This window comes from Gobius niger, assembly GCF_951799975.1.
Source record: "Gobius niger genome assembly, chromosome: 6".
NCBI classification, from domain to species: domain Eukaryota; kingdom Metazoa; phylum Chordata; class Actinopteri; order Gobiiformes; family Gobiidae; genus Gobius; species Gobius niger.
This window is the reverse complement of record NC_136857.1, coordinates 32,090,032-32,115,385: the sequence shown is the minus strand read 5'-3', so window position 1 is coordinate 32,115,385 and position 25,354 is coordinate 32,090,032. Positions and strand designations below refer to the sequence as shown.

The 25,354-nt window shown below is 42.8% G+C and overlaps 1 protein-coding gene and 1 long non-coding RNA gene across 2 annotated transcripts in view; both read right to left on the bottom strand.

Annotated features, from left to right (window-relative positions):
* Positions 1-25,354, bottom strand: part of LOC306964190 — a 121,942-nt gene that overhangs the window by 55,042 nt on the left and 41,546 nt on the right. The gene's annotated exons all lie outside the window — the stretch shown is intronic.
* cfap74 (cilia and flagella associated protein 74) overlaps positions 1-25,354 on the bottom strand; it is a 71,069-nt gene that overhangs the window by 12,143 nt on the left and 33,572 nt on the right. Inside the window, exons 13-20 of the mRNA XM_079558308.1 lie at positions 22,705-22,771; positions 21,635-21,724; positions 20,832-21,005; positions 19,015-19,105; positions 18,239-18,309; positions 16,871-16,993; positions 16,452-16,573; positions 14,382-14,510 (exon numbers count right to left, since the gene is read on the bottom strand). Coding sequence (XP_079414434.1) covers positions 14,382-14,510; positions 16,452-16,573; positions 16,871-16,993; positions 18,239-18,309; positions 19,015-19,105; positions 20,832-21,005; positions 21,635-21,724; positions 22,705-22,771 — 867 coding nt within the window. The remainder of the gene's footprint in view (positions 1-14,381; positions 14,511-16,451; positions 16,574-16,870; positions 16,994-18,238; positions 18,310-19,014; positions 19,106-20,831; positions 21,006-21,634; positions 21,725-22,704; positions 22,772-25,354) is intronic.

Below are 25,354 nucleotides of genomic sequence, written 5' to 3'. Positions count from 1 at the left end.
CTCAATGCTAACTATCATAGCCACTTTAGGATAGGGACCTCTGGTGGTAACTCACCGGCAAATAGAAGCTATGTGCCATCGCGCCAATGTTCCAATTTTTGTTCCATAACCCTCAGGATCTTTTCAGAAATTCAAAATGACTGCTACTCACTCTGGGATAGCTTTTGTTTGTCCAGCCTTTACAGTGTTGTGAGACTTCAGAGTCGTAGCAGCTAGTTAGTTAAAGGGACTATACAGAGTTTAAAAATGTAAAAATGATGTATTTTCCTCCCCCTAAATGTTCCAGCCTAGAATGAGCTCAGACCTGTTCACAACTGCCTCTAAAATCCTGCACTGTCACTCAGAAAGGTGTTACTTCGGGTCTGAAGTGCTGTCATGCACAAGCTTTATATAGAAGGTGCAGTTACTCGTATGACCTGAGGTGGCAGTAGTGAGTATAAAATGGCCAACTTGCATCTAGCCCCTTTAGTCTCTTCACTCCCACCTGAACCGAGAGGATCTTTTTCCTCACGTCATCAGATCTTTCATTTTTTTGTTGGGTATTCAACTCATTTTTGTAACTTTATTGTCATTTTTTTGTCATTTTTTGGTCATATTTTTGTCATTTTTTTGTCATTTTTTCATCACATTTTTGTCAGATTTTTGTCATTTTTTGTCAAATTTCTGTCATTTTTTGTCACATTTTTATCACATTTTGTCAATTTTTTGTCATTTTTTCGGCAATTTTTTCGTCAATTTCTTGTGACATTTTTGTGACATTTTTGCCACTTTTTCATCCATTTTTCGTCACTTTTTTGTCAATGTTTTCTCACTTTTTTGTCACATTTCCATCATTGTTTTCGTCTCAGTTTTGTTGCTATTTTCACAGCTTTTTCCCAGAAGCTTTTGGACTGGGGCAAAGCCAAACTGGAGAAAATGTGCTCGGTTCAGGTGGGAGTTAAAGGAATAGGCCACCGTTTTTATATACTAAGATATGTTCTTACCTCACTTTAGTCGAGTTAATATATCCCCGTCTGGTCTTTGTCCGTGCGCTCTGCCAGGCAAACGGAGCACATACGCAGCCTCTCCCATATGTGACATAGCTCCGAAAAAGCTCACGATAGAAGCTACCAAGCTCTTCCACGTGTTCCCTATTTAAATAAAGTTACGTGAAGTGTTTTCATGCGAAGTATATTTACACAGAAATGTAACGTGTCGATTTTATAAGCAAATAAAAAGGGGGACTATATTGTGAGGCGTAATGATACGAGGAGCACAGCGTCCGCGTAGTAACTCCTAAAGACTTCCCCCGCTCACTTCCGTCAATAACCTTTAGGAGTTACTGCGCGGACGTTTTACTCCTCGTATCATTACGCCTCACAATATAGTCCCCCTTTTCATTTGCTTATAAAATCGACACGTTACATTTCTGTGTAAATATACTTCGCATGAAAACACTTCACGTAACTTTATTTAAATAGGGAACACGTGGAAGAGCTTGGTAGCTTCTATCGTGAGCTTTTTCGGAGCTATGTCACATATGGGAGAGGCTGCGTATGTGCTCCGTTTGCGTGACAGAGCGCGCGGACAATGACCAGACGGGGATATATTAACTCGACTAAAGTGAGGTAAGAACATATCTTAGTATATAAAAACGGTGGCCTATTCCTTTAAGGGGTTAAGATACTTCTGCTTAGCTTTAGCGTGTCGCCTAAATTAACATTTATTCATGGCAATACAAGTAAAAACAAGCAGCTTATTCCGGCATGGTAAATCAATTTGGCCAAAAACAACACAGAAAAGCTCGCACTTCAAGTGAAATCAAAAACTAACAGTGCGCCCTCTGCTGTGCACATGCTGCAATTGCGCCATGCAGCCGCCGGCTATTACCAGGCAACCAAAAATCTGCTTTTGTTATGCATATTAATATTGCGCTTTTTTTTTCTCTCTGATGGAATTTACGCAACTGGTAAAAGGTTAACATTTTTGTTGCATATTGAAGTTCTACTTGGAGCCTTGTTGTTTTCAACTGGTCTCAAACTTTTGACTGTACTTCCTTCTTGGCTAAATGCTGCATGTAATGTCCCAGCTCATCCAGCAGAGGGCACATGAGCTATAAGGATGAACTGTCTCAAGAGATTAAAGGTTTTTATTTATATTTCGCTCATTTATGACCCCAAAAGCTGAGAGAAACAAGAGAAACATGTCCATATCAAATGTGGATTTTACTGAAAACAATTGTAATGTATATTTATTCACAAACACATTTCACATTATGTCAGAAGTTGTTTGTGTTTGTATTCTTTATTGCCTTCGCGCTCAAAACCTAACAAGTCCACAGATACAAAGATGGACACATAGACAGAGTTGTCCAGGGTCTGAAGCCTGAGGTCGCGTGCATGGTGTTGTGGTCCAGAGTAAACGCAGCGCCTCCACAGCAGCTCAGACTGTCGCCATGGAGACCAGTTCACTGAAGCTGGGGATCTACTTCAGCGCAGAGCTGCGAGGAGGTCCAATACTGCTCAGCAACCGCTCCTCTGTACCACAGCACCATGGCGACCAGTTCAGGCATCGTGATCAGATCTGCAGCAACCGCTGGTCGAGAAGAGCAGACACACACAATAAGGCTTCAATGTGGTGGAAGTCTAAAGAGTCTAAAATGAAATATACTGATAAAATGTATGAAGGCTGCATTTCTGGATACATTGTACCATTGCACTTTATTGTATAGTCTTAAGCAGATCCCAAGTTTGCGTTGGCGTGACGTCACAACATACCAAAGAGCATGTAGTTTAAAATGGTGGGCAGGTGAGAATTCCATGATACCAAATATGGTAACCGTCAAAAGGCTGTTTTTTTTACAGTACATACAGCATCTGTGTCATTACTGGGACAATCCATGTGAAACTAAAAAGCAGACCTTAGCAGTGTGCTATTGTAATCTGACTCACTCGTTACTATCTCCAAAGCAGTAATCAGATGAAAGTTACTTTTCTAAGTCGCTGCGCGTTACTATCTGGTCATTTTCCTTCAGTAAAAACATAGATTTCTTTTGTCTCGCGTCTCGGGGAGTGATGTAATGTGTGTGCGACAAGTCACGTTTTCAGCCTGAGGACCACGGCACGAAGGTAAGCGACAATGGAGGAGAGAGATGTGCGTTTTCTCGCTGGAAATATTAAATAGACAGTTTGTGTTTTGCTTTGTTGTACACTGTGTGGATCTAACTTCAAAAACACTACATAAAATGTAATAAACATTTGGAGTTGCAGCACAGTCTGACTTACAAAGAAGAGAAAGAAGAGAGCTAATGCTGGAGGAGGCGTGAGGTAAGGGTCTTCATCTTTATGGAAACGGCTTTGATTTAGTCACGGCATGAGGTGAACAGCAGCGCATTAAACTGCATCAGATTCAATTGATCTGTATGTAATGTAGTACCCTCAGTGAACTTTAAAATATATGTATTTTAATATACGTTTTGTGGGAGAGAAACTTCGCACAACAATTACCAGGGGCAGGTGCGTAGGAGATGAGGGAAATCCCAGCGTACATGAGCAAAAATAATGATTGTTCCGGCACACTGCCAACCTTGCAAAAATAGTTTATTTGGATAGTCAACGTTTCGGTCCTGAGACCTTCATCAGGCACATTGCAGAAGAGCTCCAGGTGACCAGTCTTAAGTAGACTCTACTTGAAGGAACATTTGCTCAATTGTACTCAATCTGTTATAGTAGACTATAGCATAACTTTGTGTGCTTAGTAGAAGCGCACATTGAGATCTTGCAGATCCAGACCTGGCACGTTAAACCAGAACTAAGTCACGTGTTTACCTGAATAAATCCTTTCCATAGTACCTCTGGGGGTAATACACGTGTTAATGGGATGACTGGGGGGGTCTTTCCTCTCCCCCGGTGCCAGAAAACCACAATTGCAACTTTCCTGCCTCTGGGTCACAAGCGCCATTCACACTAATGGAATCACGAAGAGGAAGCTAACAGGCTAACGGGCAAAGCTAACTTCAGCAGTTTTTAAGGTGCGTGCACAACGAACGCGGCTCACACGGCGGGGGCAGTTGATTCCTGTGTATTGTCAATGTAAGTGCACACACATGTGGGGGATGAGTGGGCGTGGCTGCAGATGTGTCCGAGCAGTGTCACTCAGCGGCAACGCGCACCAGCTGTTCAGAGCGGCGTGAACGCACGTGAGGAAGCAGGAGGAGTCCAAACACACATTCAGGAATAATATATTGATTATCTGAATTTGGAGCAACAAAACCACCTCTTCACTTGTGTCATAAAGACATGAGAGACACCGTCTGAAAAGAGGAAGTGTTCATGATGATCGGATCAGCAGCTGTGGTTTGAAATGCCTTTCCCGAGCCCAGGCATTCGGATCATTCCTTCAATAAACTTGTGAAAACACGACCAGGGGTGTATATGTGTATATAACAAGGCACTGGATTACAACATGTACAACGGGGATTTTATCATGATATGATCACTGGACAGACAGGTACTACACTCTCAAACCCACACATGCTGAAATAATATCTGAGAGAGGGAGGGAGGAAAGTGGCAAGATTTGTCTCAAGTGTCAGAGAAATGTAGGTAAAACTATTCCACTAGCACAAAGAATCAGGGAACCGTTTTCATTCATATCTTAGTGCTAAGCAGCACAGTTTTTATTCTACAGAACAGCGCTGCAGTGGCTCCGGTCTGAGGTGAACACATACGAGCGTCTGATGACAAGACTTTCAAACATCCAAATAGCAGCAGCGCGGTCCATGCGGGTAGGTGTGTAGGCACCATTACATTGAGCTGTGGCACAATGTACAATATCCCTCTCTCCCATTGTCTTTTCTGTCAGCGTAGTATTTACTCTCACGGACAATTAATGAGTAAAAAAAAACTCAACATGCAGTGATGCTTATGGCCTGTAGGGGCATAAGTTACTTAGTTCTGCTGTGAGTGGGCAGGACAGACTCCCGGGGCCAATGGAGATGTTATGCAGTACAACCTTTTTCCTCCAACCAGACTCCGCGGCAACGAGGGCAAGGGAGAGGGCTGGTGGGGGCTGTTGGGGGGGGGGACATGTGCTTTTGTCTGTCATGTTAACGCAGATACAGCTGAGTGCAGACCCTCACCCCAGCACATCTCTCTCTCTTAGGACACAGACAGTGTTTAACTCAACTTTTTAGTTTGACCAACATCGCGTTTGGAGCAGCACTGTCCTAAACGTACAGACAATCACTTTAACAGTTTGGCCTATGGGCTTTAACAGGGCCTTGGAGACACGAATAACATGTTTTGTCATGTAAAAAGTGGATAAAATACACTATATTTGTGTAACCGATGTGTAATGGTGTAATTGTCCGCTGACACGGTCCCCCCTCCCCTCGTTCACCGCATTTCCATGCTGATTGTACCTGCGCTCACCACCTGGCGTTTCCAAAAATGTCCGCAAACCAAATCCCGACCTTCCATGACAAACGTGACCGCGCCGGGTGAAAAGCGTCAGAGCAGCACACAGAGAGACGATGCTGCGGGTGATAAGGAAGCTGCTAATGTGTGCTGCCTGCCGCATTTAGCGCTGGCAGGAGCGGTGGAAACACAGCAGGCCGCCTCAGCCATCTGCCCTGCACCAGAGAGAGTGTTGGCCCAACAGTCCGACGCAGCCCGCACACACACACATGCACACACACACACACACACACACACATGCACACACACACACGAGAGGCTGGCACTGCTCACGTGCACCGCTGACTCATGCCTTATTTGTTTAGGAACCAAAGGACGAATGAAAGTGGACGTGTCAGGCTTTAAAACTTTCTTTTGGGTTCCCAGTGTGGGTATTTTTAGTTTCATGTAAATATATCATATAAAATACTGTTTATGTGGGAAAAATACCATAGACATAAACAGGAAAAGTTAAGGATAAGTTAGCGAGTTCGCAAGCCGGCTATTACGGGAATCTTTTCAGCCATCGTTAGCCTGCTCAATGTATTTTTCCTATAGCCGTTAGCATTTAGCCATCAAACATCTCAAATTATGAACGATCCAGTTGGTTTCAGCTGTTGTCAAAGTTTTAATCAATTCATGAATGATAAGAATTAGCAAAGAAAACTGGTCTCCGAGCTTTGTTGGTCGGATACACGTCCAATGGCCACGAAACATCACCTTATAGTATGTTAATGATAAAGAAACCCCAGAAAGGATATAAATGCCTTGAAACGGACATGTCATACCTCGCCGTATAGGGCCTGGCTTCACCATTCATTTGAATGGGGTTAGAACGCTTAATTCACACAGGTCCGATAAGCCATTGGTTTACAGAAGTGCGCAGTTGTAGGAAACAGGCTCAGATAGTTTCAGTCATTTTCTTGAAAGACACAGAAGGTCAGGGTCTCCAGTCGGCCTGGTGCACCCTTTGTGGGCAGCAGTGGTAATAACATGCCATCAAACTGTGAAAACAAACTTTCATCTAACTGCTCAGGACGGGTTTGGTGATGGATTACAGGCTTTGAAAATGTGGACGACAGTTTTGTGTTCCTTCTACGATGCAATGAAAAACAAGAAATACAGACCGGAGTGCATTTTGACAACTTCTACAACTGACAGTTTCTCATCAGTGGAATCCATTTTGCTTCTTATATTTGTTATATAGGACTTGGTCTAACTTTACACAGAGCGCTGCTGTGTACCCACTGTCCGAGTCTCATTCCTCTGCTACTGGATCCTTATTTGACGACAGGCTTTTTTTCCCCTTGTCATGCGACCTTGTGTGAGGTGCACTCTCTGCTGCTCGAACTTTAGAAGTCACAATCCTAGACTGTAGACTTAAAGGGATATTTCAGATATTTCCAGAGTGTTGCTGATTTCTGTAGATATTTTTTTATGTAATTCATGCAGTTCTTTTGTTTGAAGAGTTTCGTGGCGCTAGGCTAGTGCAAGGCTAGCGCATTTCTATGGTATCAGCTAGCCTGCATTAAAAAGAGTCTGACCTGCTCTACAGTGCACCTGAGGCAAATCACTTATAACACCAGACTAACCATATAAATTTCTGTGTCCATAGAATCATTTTTGGAAAATAACCTTGCATCACATGAATGATCGCATTTTGAGGGACTATTTTCTAGCAGATCACTCCACCGCTGCGTAGCTTATACAACCTCGAAGCTGATGCTGCTCAAATATAAGGTATTTTAAATGCAAAATGGTTAAAATTATTCTATCAACACAGACATTTATATGGTTAGTCTGGTGTTATAAGTGATTTGCCTCAGTTGCTCTGTGGAGCGGGTCAGACACTAGCCTTGTATTAGCCTAGCACCACGTAACTCTTCAAATATAAGAACTGCTTGAATTACAAAAAAAATATTTCCAGAAATCAGCTACACTCTGGAAAACTAGGAAATGAGACCCTATGTCAAAAATCCTGAAATATCCCTTTAAGAATGGACTGTGGGAGCAAGGCTTCCCCATAGCGTTCAGTGTGGGCTGAAGCTCGTTCATGCTAGGAATTTGGCTGTTTTTTTGGAATAAAGATAGTAAAAGGATCAAATCAGGACAATGATGCACATGCTCAGACAAACACGTAGAGGTGAGAATGACAAGCCTGTGTTCCAGGGGTGGCAAAAAAGTTTCAATGGAAAGTCCATAGGAACCCAGAACTTCCAGAGCCAGCCGCCATTTCCTCATAGTTACGGGAAAAGAAAGCGGCCACAATTAGTCCGTTCTTTATGTTACAGTCCATGGTCACAATCATTCTTCATCTGGTCTGTTCCTCAGAGCATCGATCAGGGCTCTGTTTGACTATCAGCTTAGCAACAATCACAAAAATTGCCTGCGAAATCCTGGAGGGACTGATTATTGTGCAGCGCAGAATTGAGAAAATGATCCCTGTTTTGTACCACATCTCCTGGGGGAGGACCTCGTACTACAGTCGGGAGTTTGCTGGATAGCAAACCGTTTGGCAGCGTTCGATGGGACTGACCGGGGCAAAGGCTAATCCCTGAGAGACATTTAATAACAATAATGCCACTGATTTATACAGCGCTTTACAGGCTTTTCAAGGCTCCACAGCGGGCCATTGTTCGCTCAATCCTCAGTAACAGTCAGTAGTAAGCTGCTACTTACATTTCCATCCAGGAGCATTACCATTTGAGATAAAGTGCACGGTTCAGAGGCCAAATGTCTTACGCAGCACTGCAAAAGGACAGAGCTTCAGCAAAGTGCTCACACCAGGAATAAAAAACAACAAAAGTCTGGCTCAGCTTGAATGAAAAGCCAGTGCAAAGACAGGAGACTTTCTGAAGAGTTTGGGGCCGGCGGCTGCACACGCTCTTTCTCCTCTGGTTTTTAATCTTGACCGGGGCAATCCTAGAGCAGCTGGTCAGAGGATCTTAGCGCTCTGCCCAGAGTGTTCAAAGTCAGCATTTCAGACAAACAGGAAGGCAGGAAGAGACTTAAAAACATGGTTGTTTGCAAAGGAGTCTTGTATCTTGCAGATCCATTGAAATTGCGATTCAACTGCCAACCAACAAAATAAAACAAACAGGGCTAATCCGAATACTTCTGTCCCCATTCCCAGTTCATTCAACAGAGTTATCTCACATCCATCTGCGAGTGGAGAGAGGGGACGAGAGCAGAGAAAATCATGAGGACAACTCTTCGTTTCGTCTGGGACACAAATGCGCCATGACACTTCAACAGCGCGGCCATTTCCACAGTAGCCATTCTGCCTGACCTGGTCCGACCCCACAGTCAACGGGTTACATAAATGATCGCAAATAATCAGCATGGTAGCGCTTAGCAGCTAGAAGGTCCTGGGTTTGATCCCCGGCTGGACGAGGTCTTTCTGTGGAGTTCATATTTTAGTCTTCTCTCAGTAATGGTCCTGGATATGCTTAAAATCGCATTGTGCACAGAGTCTTGATATTAAATGTGAACACAATACATCAAAGGTCGCCATTTGAAATGTTTCCAAAACCCTACAGTCTGAGAGGGGATAGTGGGAGGTAACCAGTATCCATCACCACCAGCCCGACAGCTGAGGTCACATAATAACATCATAATCTCTCATGTAATCACCATGGTTTGTGCAGAAATTTTTTATGTACATTTCTCTCTCTAGTAACACAACAAATGTGTGTGGAAGGAGACATGAAAAAAATTAGTTTACAATCTGGATTTCCTGAACATTACTGATTCAGAGAGAGAGAACACGAAACTGAGATTTTGGAGTCCAAAATCCTATTACTGGACCCATAATAATGCATCGGTTTTATGTATCGCATTTCTGGACACCCACAGACCCTTTACATTGCATTATTCATTCACTCCATACTTGGTGGTGGTAAGCTACTATTGTAGCCACAGCTGCACTGGGGTAGACTGACGGAAGTGAGGCAACCAGTCTGACCACCAACCACTCACTGACTCACTACATTCGCCAGGCTTCCTGCTCTTCCTGCTCTTCCCAAACGGTCTCCTATCCAAGTACTGACCAGGATGTGGTCATGTTTGAAGCAGCCAGCAGGGGAAAACAAAGAAGACAGCTCATAAATACTTAAAAAACGGACAGTGCTAATGTGAGAGGGTGCAAAGTTTGCTGTTTTTATTTTTAAAGATTTGTTTGATTTTACTTGCATGTTTTTATTATATTTATGTTTTTAATGTTTTAATGTCTGCATGTTTTGCACGCCTCATGCTGTATGCCCGAGACCCAATCAAGCCAGACCCAATCCGGAGCGGGCGGCAATCAAGGCACCTGTGGCCAGGGAGGCGTGGAGGACTTAAAAGGGGAGCACACAGAGCAGGAAGGGGGAAGCCACGTGGCCGCATGGCCCGTTGCGGCCACCGCCGCAGTCACGGCGTGGAAGAGGCGTATTCGAGGGGCCGCAGCGGCCACACCAGGAGCTCGGGACGGACGGACGGACGGCGCAATCGAGGGAAATGCGGGGCTGTGTGACGCGGTCGAGGCTGGACGAGCAGGCTGATATGCTCCATTCTAATTAAACACAAATCATAAGTAGTGTGGTCCCTCGCTACAACGTGGTTCATCATTCGCAGTCTCGCTGTTTCGCAGATATGTTTAGTACAATTTTGCATGCTTTTTGACAGTGTATGAACGCATTGTGTTCTGCGTTCTGATTGGCTAGTCGCAGAGTGAGCCTCCTCTCACTGCAGAGAGGATCTCTGTCAGTGTCCCGTCAACACATCAGCGCACACCACAGAGTCACAGAAGCACAGGACTTTCTCTGCACTGTTCTGAGAAAATAAACACCACTAGCATGTGGCGCTCGTTTCCATCCCCACGTCTGTGATGTGAATCTAAAAAGTCGCATAGTGTAGGGAGAACCTGTGTGAACGAGCGAGAAAAGTGTATCGTGAGGGGTTTTACAGCCTTTAAACATATATAATAATCAATAATCAATATTTTTTTAATAAAATAAAAAATAAAGATTTCAGATTCAGATTCAGATTCATTTATTGGCCATTTGCAGTTTGAAAAACCACATTGGAAAAAAATGTGCAAAGAGCTCGAAGTGCGATATGTAAAACAAGTAAAAAGACACAATATAAAAAACAGAACAAACAAACAATGCCACATTAAAAGCCTAAGGGCAAAACATTGTACAATAAAAGTCCACACCGATAAATATAATAGAAGTGCCTGTTTAAAGCGCCTTGTTTAAAGTGATCACAGCTTGAGGAAAGAAACTGTTCATATGTCGATCAGTAGAACATATGATGGAGCGATACCTTCTCCCTGAAGGAAGCATCTCAAAAAAGGCTTTAGCAGGGTGGCCTGAGGCATCATTTGCAAGTTTTAAAGCTCGAGTCAGTAGTCGAGCTTTATATGTGGCCTCCAGGAGCGGCAAAGTGCAGCCAATGGTCCTGCTGGCTGAGCGAACCACTTTGTTCAAAGCCTTCTTCTCTTTCAGAGTGAGATTACCAAACCACACGGTCATACAACTGGTCAGGACACTCTCAATTACACAATAATAAAAGTTCAGAATCCTAGTATTTTGGGTAAACTCTCGAAGCCTGCGTAAAAAGAAGAGGCGCTGTCTCGCTTTCTTAGCACAGTTCATCGTATGTGAGCTCCAGTTCGTATGTGAGCTGACTACTTTGCGGATTTCATTTGTTGCGGGTTATTTTTAGAACATAACCCCTGCGATAAAAGAGGGAACACTGTAACTGTTTTTTTAGGACCAAAACAAGGGTAAAGTGTAACTATATTAGGAAATTGAAATAAAACTGAACTTTAACCCATTTATAAGTTTGATGTAATGTTTGTTTTTAGATGAGTTGTCAAAAAATGTGTCGATCTCAGTCAGATGTAGGCTTTGGCCGCACGGTAGCGCAGCGGTTAGTGCTCTCGCTTCACAGCTAGAAGGTCCGGGTTCGATTCTCACCAGGACGGGGCCTTTCTGTGTGGAGTTTGCATGTTCTCCCCGTGTCTGCGTAGGTTTCCTCCAGGTACTCCGGTTTCCCCTACCACAATAGGCCTGTGTGAATGATAGTGGTGGTCAGAGGGACCGTTGGCGCAGACGTGTACAGTCGCGACAGCGCTTCTGTCAGTCTCCCCACAGGGTATGGAGTGAAAGTACAATTGTCTCATGTAAAGCGCTTTGTGACTATGTCGGTGAAAGGCGCTGTATAAATAAAGATCTTCTTCTTCTTCTTCTTTGGTGATGCTGCAATATGTTGTGGCTTCTTGCAATACCAATATTGCATCACCTAGTATCGTGATACCATATTTTGTGTAAGATATTGTGAAGCCCTACATGGAAGCTAACATTAGCCTCATGCTACATATGCTAACATGAAAGCCGGTCTTCGGTTCTACAATCTGCTGTGAAAAAACATCCACATGGACCCGATTTTGGCTGGACTTTATTTGTGTGTGTGATAGCATTTGTAGCAATGGTGGAGGAATGGGAGAAAGTTCCGCTTTTTCCCTCTTTGTTTTCCCTCCAGCTGCTTCAAACACGACCACATAAATCCAACGACACTTGTACGCCTGTAGGACATCTGCGGCGTGCTGTTTAACTGAGTGACTTCACATGATCCAGCTGTAATGACATGCCCATTGTCTCAGCTACTTTGGGACTTTTCCTCCAGAGTCTCAGATTGTGCCTTTACGGCCCGCCCTGCCCCGGACCCCCGGCTGTATGATGAACGATCTTATCCCGACTCCATCTGCCCCCTCCGCCCCGCTCCCATTAGAGCGTGATTATCGGCGGATTACAAAACCGATTAAGCAGATTACACATTTCCATATAGGGTCACGGCGGGTGTATGCAACACAGCGGTTATGTCACAAATATGAAAAAGCGGTTGGCGGGCGCACAGCGGATGTGGAGGCTGCGGCGGTGGAGGTTGTTGCCAGTTCTGTGCGTCGTAATCAGCGCAGATCTGTACATTGAAGGCTTAATCTGGCTCTATCAGCAGAAGCGGGATTACAGCGCTGCCTTCATTCACACATAATGACACAGCAGCACGGCTTTATCCGCTCTGTGCATCCTCATTTCCTGGAACGTCCTCAGAGGCTCCGGCTCGCTACTGAAAAGCTTTTGTGTGACGGCGATTGAAGATGTGTGAAAAGACAAGAAACAGGACGACGACAAACAGGTTTAGCATTGGATTAGGATTTATATTGAATTTCAAATAGAAGAGGGCAATATATTGTCGACAAGATCAGATTGGAATTGCTGTTTGGCAAATCTGCAAAATCGAGTTAATTTATAATGTCAAGAAACGTGAGGAGGAAATGAGGAAAACTTTGGAAGCCTGTTTCCGCCATGTTAAAAAATAAAAGCCCAACGGGAAGTCGAAATTACGAGATTTAAAGTCATAATTCTGTGTTTAAAACACAAAATTTCGAGTTTAAATCTTAAAATTACAACTTTTAAACTCCTACTGCCAGTTTATATCTCGAAATTTTGAGATTTAAACTCGGAATTATGAATTTTTAAGATCTGTGATCATAGACGTCAGCCATATTTTACTTTGAAAATGCGGATGTTGTTGCAGTTCTCTTTCCTGTCTGATGCAGTCTGAACTGTGGAGGTTGATCCGGCCAGCCAGGGTTGCCAGGAATTGGGCGTTTTTTAAAGCCATTCCGCGGGTGAAAAAAACTGTTCGTGTTTTTTTGCCTTGCTGTAATCAATGTTGAATTGATCAAAATCACTATTTCGAAGGCAAATCCAAGGCTCTGTAAGCTGCTTTTTCAATAAGGGAGGGAGGACAATGGCTACTCTAGGTTAGCCCGGTTAGCATGTGCAATCGGCCTCATGTTGATAAAAAAGTCTGCAATTAAGCACCATGCGTCAATCTCGACTCTGTGTGTGATAATCTTCAAGGCTGCATTATGTGGTTACCGACTTTATTGACGTTATTAGTGTGTAATACTTAATTCCACAAGTTTCATTATTGGAGCTGCTAAGAAGCTAGGTAGCTCCGGGTGCTAATCAACCAGCTACGGCCAATTATTCATGAAGTGTGAGTAATAAACTGCAAAATCAAGCAGCCCGGCTCACTGTGTGATCGTTGTTAAAGGGATGCTTTATGTAGACGGTGGTTTTATTGACTTTATTCATGCATATTTCCCATTTTCACATGATCATGATCATCCGAAGTTCATCGAAGTTCATGATGCTACGATCGTAGCATTAGCTTTGGGAATGCCCATGCATCATCAAGGCCTAAACACATTCCTATCGTGGATACAGCCATTGAATACGTTTTCTTGTTGCCGCTTCTAATCCTGGGTGTTGTTAATTTTGTTCTGCAGCTCAGGGTGCAAGAATGAATGTGAAGTATGAATGAGCCTTTAACATAAAATATAGCTCGGCCCTACTTTGAGCAAAAGAGTAAAAGTTTAAGTAAAAGTACTAACTATTTGTACTACTCAAACTGTTGCTTTTTGTTTTTACTTTGTAACTTTCCACTGTTGCACAAAGGTTAACCCCCATCTTCACCGAGCACATTTTCTCCAGTTTTCCCCAAAAATAAGTATCTAAAAAGCTTCTCAACTGGAGAGCATAAAGCCTATAGGCTTTGCCAGACCTACAAAACTCATCTAAGTTTCTTCCTTGTCTAGTTTTTGTCACATTTTCATTGCTTTTTTGTCGCGTATTCGCCACATAGTGTTTTTTTAGTGTAATGTAATTGATTAAGCCACAAAAATGTGACCAAAAGGTGTCAAAAACGTGATGAAAACACAACCAAAACGGACAAAAACTCGACAATCATAACGAGGGAGAAGCTTAGATCAGTTTTGTGGGTCTTAGCTTTCAAATGATTCTTTACACTGTTGCTGTGGAAGAAGAACTGGAGAACAAGTGCTTGGTTAAGGTGGAGGGTAAGAGGTTAAACCCTGGATTGCTGAGGTACCTGGGCTGGAACTTGAGCAGGGCCTTGAAGCTGGACTGGGCCTGGATGAAGCCCGTCTTTGGGACCACCTCCATGTGCCTCCTGAGCTCTGGACACACCTCCAACGTCAGCCTCAGGGCCGTGCTGGCTCTGCAGGGAAACAACCAGTGAAGATTAGACACTGAGACAGATATGGTATCTTGACCAGAGAGAGAAATCACCATTGTTCTCTTTCAGCACAACAGGGCCAATCACATTTTAGTTGCGGTTTAGACTTCTACTAAAATTGTTCTAAAGGCTTTAAAAAACAAGTGGTTTGTCACTCTATTATCTAACTTCATATCACACTACATTCATTCATCTTCTGTCTTGTCTTCCTTCAGGCATCACATTGACAAATAAGGCCTCATTCATGAAACATTCAACATTTGTTCTTAAGGCCTTCAACTATCGGGACAAATCTTCCACACAAAAAGACTGCAGATTTAGAATATTATCACAGTCATAATAAAATAATAAATATAAATAATACCAAAAATTCTAATTATTGCTTATAAATTACTTTAGTTTCTTCAAATTATTTTATTTACTAATTAATTTATTTGAGAGAAGTGATCAGTTAATGATCCTCATTATGATGTACTAGGATGCTCTGAAGTAAGAAGTAGAGTATTTGTTTTAATTTAAAATGATATTACTGAAGGTGAAGTGGAAATTACAGGGAGGATTAAATTACTACAAAAAGTACAACCCTATCGACCCGTAATGTACGGCAACAAAGAGACGGCTGAAGCGAAGGAGCAATATCAGATGTGGAATACATCATACATTGCACTGTGCAGTAACAATATCTTTTTTCTGTTTGTAGCCTACTGTTATACAGCTGGATAGCACTGGCAGTAACTCAGCACCGAGCTGTGGCTGTGGCCTGAAAAGTACTTTTAACTTCAACTTACATGATGATTCACTTTAAGTGAGGGGTTCCTCGAGTCCATTGATAAAGTATGCAACCAACCAGATGTTAACCCCTTAACTCCCACGTGAACCGAGCACATTTTCTCCAGTTTGGCTTTACCCCAGTCCAAAAGCTTTTGGAAAAAAGCTGTGAAAATAGCAACAAAACTGAGACGAAAACAATGATGGAAATGTGACAAAAAAGTGAGAAAACATTGACAAAAAAGTGACTAAAAATTAATGAAAAAGTGGCAAAAATGTCACAAGAAATTGACAAAAATGTGACAAAATGTGACAAAAACATGACAAAAATGTGATAAAAATTTGACTAAAAAATTGACGAACAAATGACAGAAATGTGACAAAAAAATGACAGAAATGTGAGAAACAAATTACAAAAATGTGCTAAAAATCTGACAAAAAAAGTACAAAAATGTGACAAAAAAAGTACAAAAAAGTGACAAAAAGTGACAAAAAAATGACAAAAAAGTTGCAAATATTAGTTGAACACCCAACAAAAAAATTATGGAAAAATAATCTGATGACGTGCGGAAAAAGATCCTCTCGGTTCAGACGGGAGTTAAGAGGTGAATGGTGCAACCTTTGAGAAAAAAAAGTTGATATTTGTGTGTATTTGACCTTGTAGTGACCTAGCACCTGTATGAGTGGTCAGCACTTTCCGTCACAGGGGTCTCTACAACTCTCCAGGAACAATTGTTTGGAAGGTTTTCACTGCAGACGGACCCCCTCAGCAGAAAACCTACGGAGAGCTTAGAGTCTCAAATGAGCCATAGCGTGTCCATAGCTATAACATGGAATACGCTGTGGTGCTACAAATATCTACTACTACTACTACTATAATAGAGTAGTAGTAGTAGTAGTAGTAGTAGTAGTTCATTCAGATCTCCTCAATTTTGAACAGGTACATTTGACTTTTACGGACAGATGGAGCCTCCTCTTCAGGCGAGGACTCTGCACTCTGGGAACAAGTCACCTTCAAACCACCTCTTTGAGACATTCCAATAATATCTAAATTCAAGTGATATCTAGGCCACGCACAGAGTCTCTTGTAAAATGTGCTGAGGGTTTCAACCCAGGAGAAATGTATACACTTAGGGATACTGTTGTGACACTGACCGGCTGTGCACGCAGACCCAGTGGTGGTAGGGCTGGTCCCACAGGCAGATCTTCAGGTCAATAGTGCTCTGGCTGACCCACACGGGCACACCGAGGCCCGACGCCTTCACCTGGACCGCGATCTGGCACAACACATGAGAGGAAAACGGTGTTGTGTTTGGGACAGGGCCATGAAGAACAGTATAATAATAATATCGGTTGTATGTACACTTTTCTGGACACTAAGGTATGAAATTTGGATATTCGGAGTTAAAGCTATTGCATCATAAATGACACATGATTATGACACTGGATTTTGTCTGAACAAGAGATTGAGACAGATTCAGTTTGGTATAAGAGACACCTTTAGGGTTGGGCTTGAACAATGTTCCGAATCCCTACAGTTTTGAACATTCTTATTTGGTCTCAGTGTGTCTCACCGGCGCGCTGCTGCTGTCAGAGAAGTGAATGTAGAAGGTGAGCTTGGTGTCTCCTGGGATTGAGGGTTTGAAGATGATGTCCAGTTTGATGCTTTGGAAAGGTTCAATCTGACCCTCAGTCACCTGCAAAGGACAGCACACATCAGCAGCTCAAAGACTACCCACAGAAGACCCACAGAAGACCCACAGAAGACCCACAGAGGATCCACAGAGGACCCACAGAAGACCCACAGAAGACCCACAGAAGACCCACAGAAGACCCACAGAAGATCCACAGAGGATCCACAGAAGACCCACAGAAGACCCACAGAAGATCCACAGAGGATCCACAGAAGACCCACAGAAGACCCACAGAGGATCCACAGAAGACCCACAGAAGACCCCCAGAAGACCAACAGAGGACCCACAGAAGACCCACAGAAGACCCACAGAGGATCCACAGAAGACCCACAGAGGATCCACAGAAGACCCACAGAAGACCCACAGAAGACCCACAGACGACCCACAGAAGACCCACAGAAGACCCACAGAGGATCCACAGAGGATCCACAGAAGACCCACAGAGGATCCACAGAAGACCCACAGAGGACCCACAGGGGATCCACAGAAGACCCACAGAAGACCCACAGACGACCCACAGAAGACCCACAGAAGACCCACAGAGGACCCACAGAAGACCCACAGAAGACCCACAGAAGACCCACAGAAGACCCACAGAAGACCCACACCTGGAGTTGTGTGTGTTTTTTTTATATTTAAATTCCAACAAATAAGACGTAATAAAACATCTAGAAAGACGATACAAACCTCTAAAATAAATAAATAAAATGTACCTTTTTGGGAGCGTTTTGAGCGGGTACGGTGAGCATCTGGGCTGCATGCTGGTGTAGGTTACACGTTGTTTGTGTGCAATTTCTGATATTTTTGCTGCATTTGGTCTAGGTTTGATAATGTCGCTCAATCTAGAAGAATTGATTAGTGTCCTCTTTGGAAGTGTTTCACAAATGCACACGTTATCAGGCGACTGAATCAGAAAATGTGAAGTTGGGTCATTATATCTGTGGTTATTTCTGATTTGCTGAGTGCAGAATTTCCCTTGCTTGCGACTCCAAGAAGTCCACATTTGACCTCTGATGTGGACGACGCGATTTGTTTTGAAGGAACTGAAAATAGAACTTTAACATCTGTGTTTGGCGTAGAAAAAGGTCGAGCAGCAGATCCAACTTTGTTTGCACGAGTTGGAGTTAGCTACAGTAAACAACAGCAGTCACAAGCTACGACAAGACTTGAAGCAAAGAAAGAACTCTGAATAAAATCAGCGCCCCTTATTTGACCAGAATATGAGCTTTAAGTGACTGTTTCACCTACACTTCCAAAGTGTACGTCACTTGTGACGTCAGCGTCGTCATCAGAGTGGGAGGAGTCAGTGATGAGCTGGTCTGAAGATGTCTCTGTAGCACATGAGAGAAAATATACCACACAAAAGTGAACTCTAAAGGTAGTAGATACATTAAGAAATGAACTTCAGTGGTATCCAAAGTCCTCCTGACTTAAGGGACGAGATGCAAGTTGATAATTTTTATACTCTCTACTGCCACCTCAGGTCTTACGCGTAACTGCACCTTCTATATTCAGCTTGTGCATGACGGCGCTTCAGACCTGAAGTAACATCTTTCTGAGTGACAGTGCAGGATTTTAGAGGCAGTTGGGGTGAACAGGTCTGAGCTCATTATACACATTAGGACATGGCTGGAACATGTAGGGGGAGGAAAATACTTAGTTTTAAAACTTTTAAACTCCGTATAGTCCCTTTAAATTATAAGTGCTTGAACTAAGATTATTATTTCAAGTGGACTACGAGTCTGGAATAAAGTTCAATTGAGAGAATTCATGCTGATTTTGAGTAGAAATTAATTTAGATCTTAAAATACGATTGCCAATTGTCACTACTGTATGTCCCAAGAGCAACTACAACTTCTAAACATGAACCAACATACCAGTGATACATATGTACAGTATATTGTATATATACACTACAGTATTTTTATTTTTTTTCTGTTTTGTACCGTAGTTTAATCTAAATCCTCCAGAGGAAGAGCCCGTGTATTGAACTCGTGTTTGGCTGTTTGGTTGTACTGATGTACCTGCTGTTGGCTGTGTTTCAAGCTTTTCCTGAGACAGTGAATGCATCGCTCCGTCCTCTTTGTCCAATTCGGCCTCGTCACATCCTCCTACCTGTCATTCCACAAAGATACAGTGAATTTTGGGATGAAAACAACAAAACCAAGAATTATAGGCCACAATTCCAGATACATCCTTCATGGTTTGGGTCCGTTTCAGCGCTGGTCACGTTTTTTGGGTGTTTCACTTGACTTTTTGTTCCATAACCCTGAATTCCAAATGACTGTGTTACTGCGTCCCACCTCAGCAGTGATAGTCCTGCTTATGCAGCCCAACAACCCAACCACGATCTAAACCTTTGCACCAGGACGTCATGACAGTGTCAATACCTGACAGAAAATGACACTGAATCCATTTTTGCACAGATTTGGCCTTTTAAAGGCATGTGGCCTAAAACTTCGGATCATCAGCGAGACTATTTCAGTTTATTATTATTATTTTTTTTCTCCTATTTCTTCTTGTTGCATATTGAAGTTCTACTTTGAACCTTGTTCAGATCCAACCATGCAAAATGTGTGTTTTTGTTTTGTGTTGTACATTTTAACTGTTTTTACTTAGTTCACTGTATCAGACAGTGATGACAATGACCTTTAGTTTTAGTTTCATGTAGATGTTGCAAGCAGCTAATTAAAGACAACTTAAAGGAGCTATATCATGCTATTTTAGCCATTCCAAAGTTAAGTATAGGCATTTATATGATATATTATACCTCTACCACTATGGAGCACTCATTTTTGTGATAAATATAAGTGTTTTCTGGAGGTATTTTTCCAACCCGGAAGACACAACGCTTCGATTCAGTTAACTCCGCCCCCTCTCTCCGCACAAACAACTTTACCGTAATATAAATAAACAGCAATAAGTGAAGTCACTTCACGATGCAGTTATACGGAGTTGACATCTGCAACACAGCTTCATAAATGGCTAACACACATGCTAATATGCTAACACACAAGCTAACCCGCGTTTGGACTGACTCACCGCTCTGGTCCATCGCTGTTTACATTATGGGACTCGCGTTGGTTATAAAAGTTAATCCACTTTGATTCTGGCGAAGGTTCACCAAACATCCATCAGTGACAGTCACAGAAAAACAATATTTTTGTGATAGTCGCTGAATCCCGGAGAAAAAAAACAGCTGAGTGGCCTCTTCCTGAAAAAAGGTTGAATAAACTCCTCGTCCTCGTAGCCAAACGCGCTTCTTTTTCTCCGTCCGTGACATTATCGTTAGTTAAGAATGAAGAACAGGTGTGTCCAGAGTAGGTAACGAGCTCCATCTTCAGCTGCAGCGCAAACATGACTGATCTGTTCAGACGCGATGTGTTTGTTTTAGCCACAGCTGACCTGGAAGCACCTCGGGCACATCCTTTTTTATTTTTTTAATTATTTTTTTTAATTATTTTTTTTTCTCTTTGTTTCTCTCTTACGACCAAAATAATGAAAACGCTGTTTTACAAATTAAAATCAGGCCGTAAGCATAGAATTAAGACATTACATTACAGACGTCGAGCACTTCCGTTCCGCTGTTACGACACAACTGAACACTCAGTCGTTCACCAGGAGAGGGAGGAGCAGCTGCTCAGAGAGCAGGAGAGGGAGGATTGCGGAGAGCTGCGTGAATGAAGCCACAAACCACTCTGGGGGTGTTTTTGATAAGGAAATAGCATAACAACATGGCTAAAAGCTCCAAAAAGTCGATTTTGCATGATATAGGACCTAAAGCATCTCTTTGGAATGTGACAAAGTCACATGAGCCTGTTTCCTTTGGGGGTAGTCTGACCTGTGGGGTGGCGGCCTGAGCACTGGGGGGCGTCGGAGAGGGACACGCCCTGTCGGACATGTTCAGTCTGAAGAGAGAGGCCAGTGCCCCGCGGTTGGTCAAAGTGATGGTGCGCGTCACAGTCTGGCCCACCAAGTGTGAGCCGAAGTCAAGACACTGGGAGTCCACCTCCATCTGCAACAACATTTATTTATTGCACAGATTCAGGGTTTATGGTAACAAGTCAAACTGAATGCTTCCGTCTGTAGGTTCTCCCATTTCCTCAGAATAACTGGAGCTCTGTTAGAGTGACTCTCTCTGACCAAGGCCCGTCTCCCTGACTGCTCCGTTTGGACGGGCCTAGCTCGAGGAAGAGTCCTCGTGGTTCTGAACTTCTTCCATCATGAATGATGGAGGCCACTGTGCTCTTCAGGACCTTCATGAGTTTCATTTTCAATACATTTGCAAAGTGCATGATGATTTACATCCTGCTCCCATCTACTTCAAAGGCTGTTTCATATTTCAGTGTTAAATCCAGGCTGAAGTGTTGAACGCACCTGGCAACCAATCAGTGAATGCGACCGGACCAGTCACTTCACAAAAGAGCAGATACTTATGGGATTAAGAAGCATGTATCGAAGAACAAAAAACAAACAGATCTGTGTCATCAGGGTGTCATGAAAAGGGTTAGACTTTGGCCTGCGGTCTGAAGTCTGCCTAATTTGCTAGATTTCTTTGCTCCAGCCTGCGCACCAAAAGTAGGGCACCTTTTTTATCAGCTGAAAAGCTTCCATATATGCTTTGATAGAAGCCTGGACGCTGACCTGGCACTTCTTGGTGGAACATCTGACCGGCACAGAGAAGGGTCCAGTGGTTGAGACGAAGCGGATCTCTCCCTCCAGGTCCTCATTCACCTGCACTCACACAACCAATCAGCTCACAGCAAAGAAAAACTGACCTGTAACGTGTCTCTCAGATCAAACACATTTCTTCTCAAACATCCTCCATGTTTGCTTTGAGGTGTGGACCCTGTGTTTCTCCAATAAGTTCATTTGCCCAGGACTGAAGGGGGAGACACAGGATTTGTGCTTTTTACATAATCTCATAGGGCTGGGCGACATTGACAAAAATAATATCTGAATACTTTTGGGGACTTTCTCAATATCAATGTTTAAGCCATATTTTTGCAAACTGTTAGAAATATGCATAAATGCGGTTAATTGACATGGCTTAACACAAGGGTTCCAAAACCCGCATAATCACTCCACAAACATCTCGGGAAAATGTCATTAACATTTAGAATCATTTTAGGGGCAAACCATTCAGAATTTGGTTTAATGATGTTAGTTTGGAAACTGTATTTTGATATTTGGCTTAATTTCACTAAAATATGCTGCTTTCAATCAAAAATAGAACAACTTCAATGTCAGAAATGTAACAAATATTGTCTCAAAATCCTCCTGCAATCCACAGGGGGTCCCAATCCACACTTTGGGAACCACTGGCTTAACAGACAAAACAGACAAAAGGGCAAAAAAAACAAACATTTTTTTTCCTACTTTTTTTACAATTCCCCCATCTTATTTCCTCCATTGTTTTAAAATATAAAAACGTTCAAACAGGAATTTCGATATTATCTTGTAGATCAGTGGTCTCCAAAGTGGGGTCCAGGACCCCTTGAGGGACCTTAGAGGCACTACAGGGGGGCCCAAAGCTTGTCTGCAGAACAAGTACATTGAAAAAAGAAAAAAAAGACACTTATTTGCTAAAATGGGGAAACAATTGGGACTTGACACGATGTCCCAGTCTTTGGGGATGGCTGTTGTCGATGATGTATTGCCCAGCTCTCCAATCTCATCCTACCTCACACTGTGGGTGTAACACTAACACTAACCTGTGGTTCGAAGACAACCTGCAGCTCACAGGACATCCCAGTGGAGAGAGAACCGGGGGGCTCAAAACTGAAACACAGGTCAGGGCAAACTTTTCAGAGCCAGTGAGAAATTCTGTTTGTAGCATCTAAAATAAACAATAAAAAAACACCATGGACAAATAACAGCTTATGATGGAGTTTATGAAATTCTAAAAAAAGTGCCAAGCCAAAACTAGAGGAAAGAATCAGGCTCGAACACATCAGCTCGAGCCTTACAACATGTAGATTTTGTGGAAAAGAAAATTCGAAACTCGGGTCAATCCAGTGTGGCTTGTGAGACCAAAGAAAGGCTATTACGCAGATTCTGAAGGACTGGAGCAAAAGGAAAGCAAACAAACGAAGGAAGGAGAGGAGCGTAAAGTTTCATTGATTTCAATCAGGATTAAACATGAACAAAGCGCAAACAGCTCACAGCGTTTAGGAGACCGTCCGTACCATGAGTGATGTGATCACTTCACGTTATTACAAAATAAAAACCTGCTCCACATGCACAAACACAGAAAAGTTACTCTCATCAAGTGCCTACATGTGTCTGCTAAAGCCTCACAGTAGAGGGTCCTCATGAAGACCATTGTGGGGAGGCTTTATCTTCTTTTAGTGAACCTTGGTGATTTTAATAACATTTAAGTGCTGATTATGGCAATATAAATGAATAGCCTAAATGTATTATTGTTCAACTGGTTTAGGCGAAAATGTAGACTTAAAGGGATATTTCAGGATTTTTGACATAGGGCCTCATTTCCTCGTTATCCAGAGTGTTGCTGATTTCTGGAGATATTTTTTTTGTAATTCAAGCAGTTCTTATATTTGAAGAGTTTCGTGGCGCTAGCCTAATGCAAGGCTAGCGCATTTCTATGGTATCAGCTAGCCAGCATTAAAAACAATGTGACCTGCTCCACAGAGCACCTGAGGCAAATCACTTATAACACCAGACTAACCATGTGACCTTTCATCACATTAATGATCGCATTTTGAGGGACTATTTTCTAGCAGATCACTAGCTTATACAACCACGAAGCAGATGCTGCTCAAATATAAGTTATTTTAAATGCGAAATTGTTACAATTACTCTATGGACACAGACATTTATATGGTTAGTCTGGTGTTATAAGTGATTTGCCTCAGGTGCTCTGTGGAGCGGGTCAGACTGTTTTTAATGCAGGCTAGCTGATACCGTAGAAATGCGCTAGCCTTGCATTAGCCTAGCGCCACGAAACTCTTCAAATATAAGAACTGCATGCATTCAAAAAAAAATATCTCCAGAAATCAGCAACACTCTGGACAACTAGGAAATGAGGCCCTATGTCAAAAATACTGAAATATCCCTTTAAGTATGAAGAATAACTTTCGACTATAGTTTAATGCTACGTGCACAGAGATTGTTTTTTATTTTTTATGACGTTTGTGTCTGTAGCATTAGGCACAGGTGAAATGGGCTTTTCTCTTGCAGCTGTCCCATTAGTGCAGTAGCTCGTGGAGGCGTTGACTGTGGAGGCGAGTCTTTTGCCCCCCCCCCCCAGTGTGGTGCGCACCAACAGTCACCAATCACCAACAGTAAACAATAACATTCAACGTATGTATACGAAAAAAAGAATCCCGGCCCCCCCTCCAACGCCAAATTCAACTGAAAAAAAATGTCTGCAGCTTTTGTGTCACTCTTCAAAGCAATTTCTTTTCAGGTAAGGACAGCTCTGGTGGCCCCCCCTGGCTGGATGAGCCGCCCTGTACACTTGCTCAGCCCGCCCAGAGCTAGAACCGCCTCAGCAGAAGGAACGGGGAGAGGGACAACCGCAGTCATTGTGTTCATTAGCGGCGACGCAGTTAGAGAAGTTACGGAAACAGTCACCGAATTGGAGCAGGACACTGGGGACTCGGCGCAGAGCGAGACGGGCCCTATATAAAGTAGAGCTATCTAGGCCAGTACAGAGTCTTCTATTAACCATGCTGCGTATTCCTCATCACGCATTCACACAGACAAGCAACACATACCACACTAGGAACGATCATCAATTATGCTGTGTTTAGTTTTTGACAGTCCGGGCCTGAGCACGTACTTTCACGACGAGAGTAAACTGGTTCCTGGTAAAATATGACTCCAAAACAAGTACAAGTTGCCCACTCAATTTGTGCTTAGGTGAAAACTGTAGACAATAATCAGGTATTCCAAGTAGAAAGTACACATACAGTACAAGTTTGTGGCACACTTATTACAAACGTATAAAACGAGAGCAAAAATAATGATTTCCATAGCTGACTTCCACCCTTGTTTGTTGCAAAAAACGAGTAACATTCAAAATATTTTTTAACCATGAAGTTATTTGAGATAGATACAAAATGTGGTCAAAATGGTCAAATCCCGCATTTTGGAGCTTTTCTGAGTAGGACCATCTTTGTGAAGCTGTAACTCAAAGAGCCTTTATCAGATCGACATCCTGCTTCTACTGCAGTATGGTCATATCCTACTAAACTAAAACCTACAATATGAAGATGATCACTCAATACACTTCTTTTGTAGAGCCCCAGACATTTTGGGGAAAAAAATCCGAAATTCAAACATTGCCATTTTTAGCAGCCTACAAATCCAAAAGTTTACAATCTAGAACATTTTAGA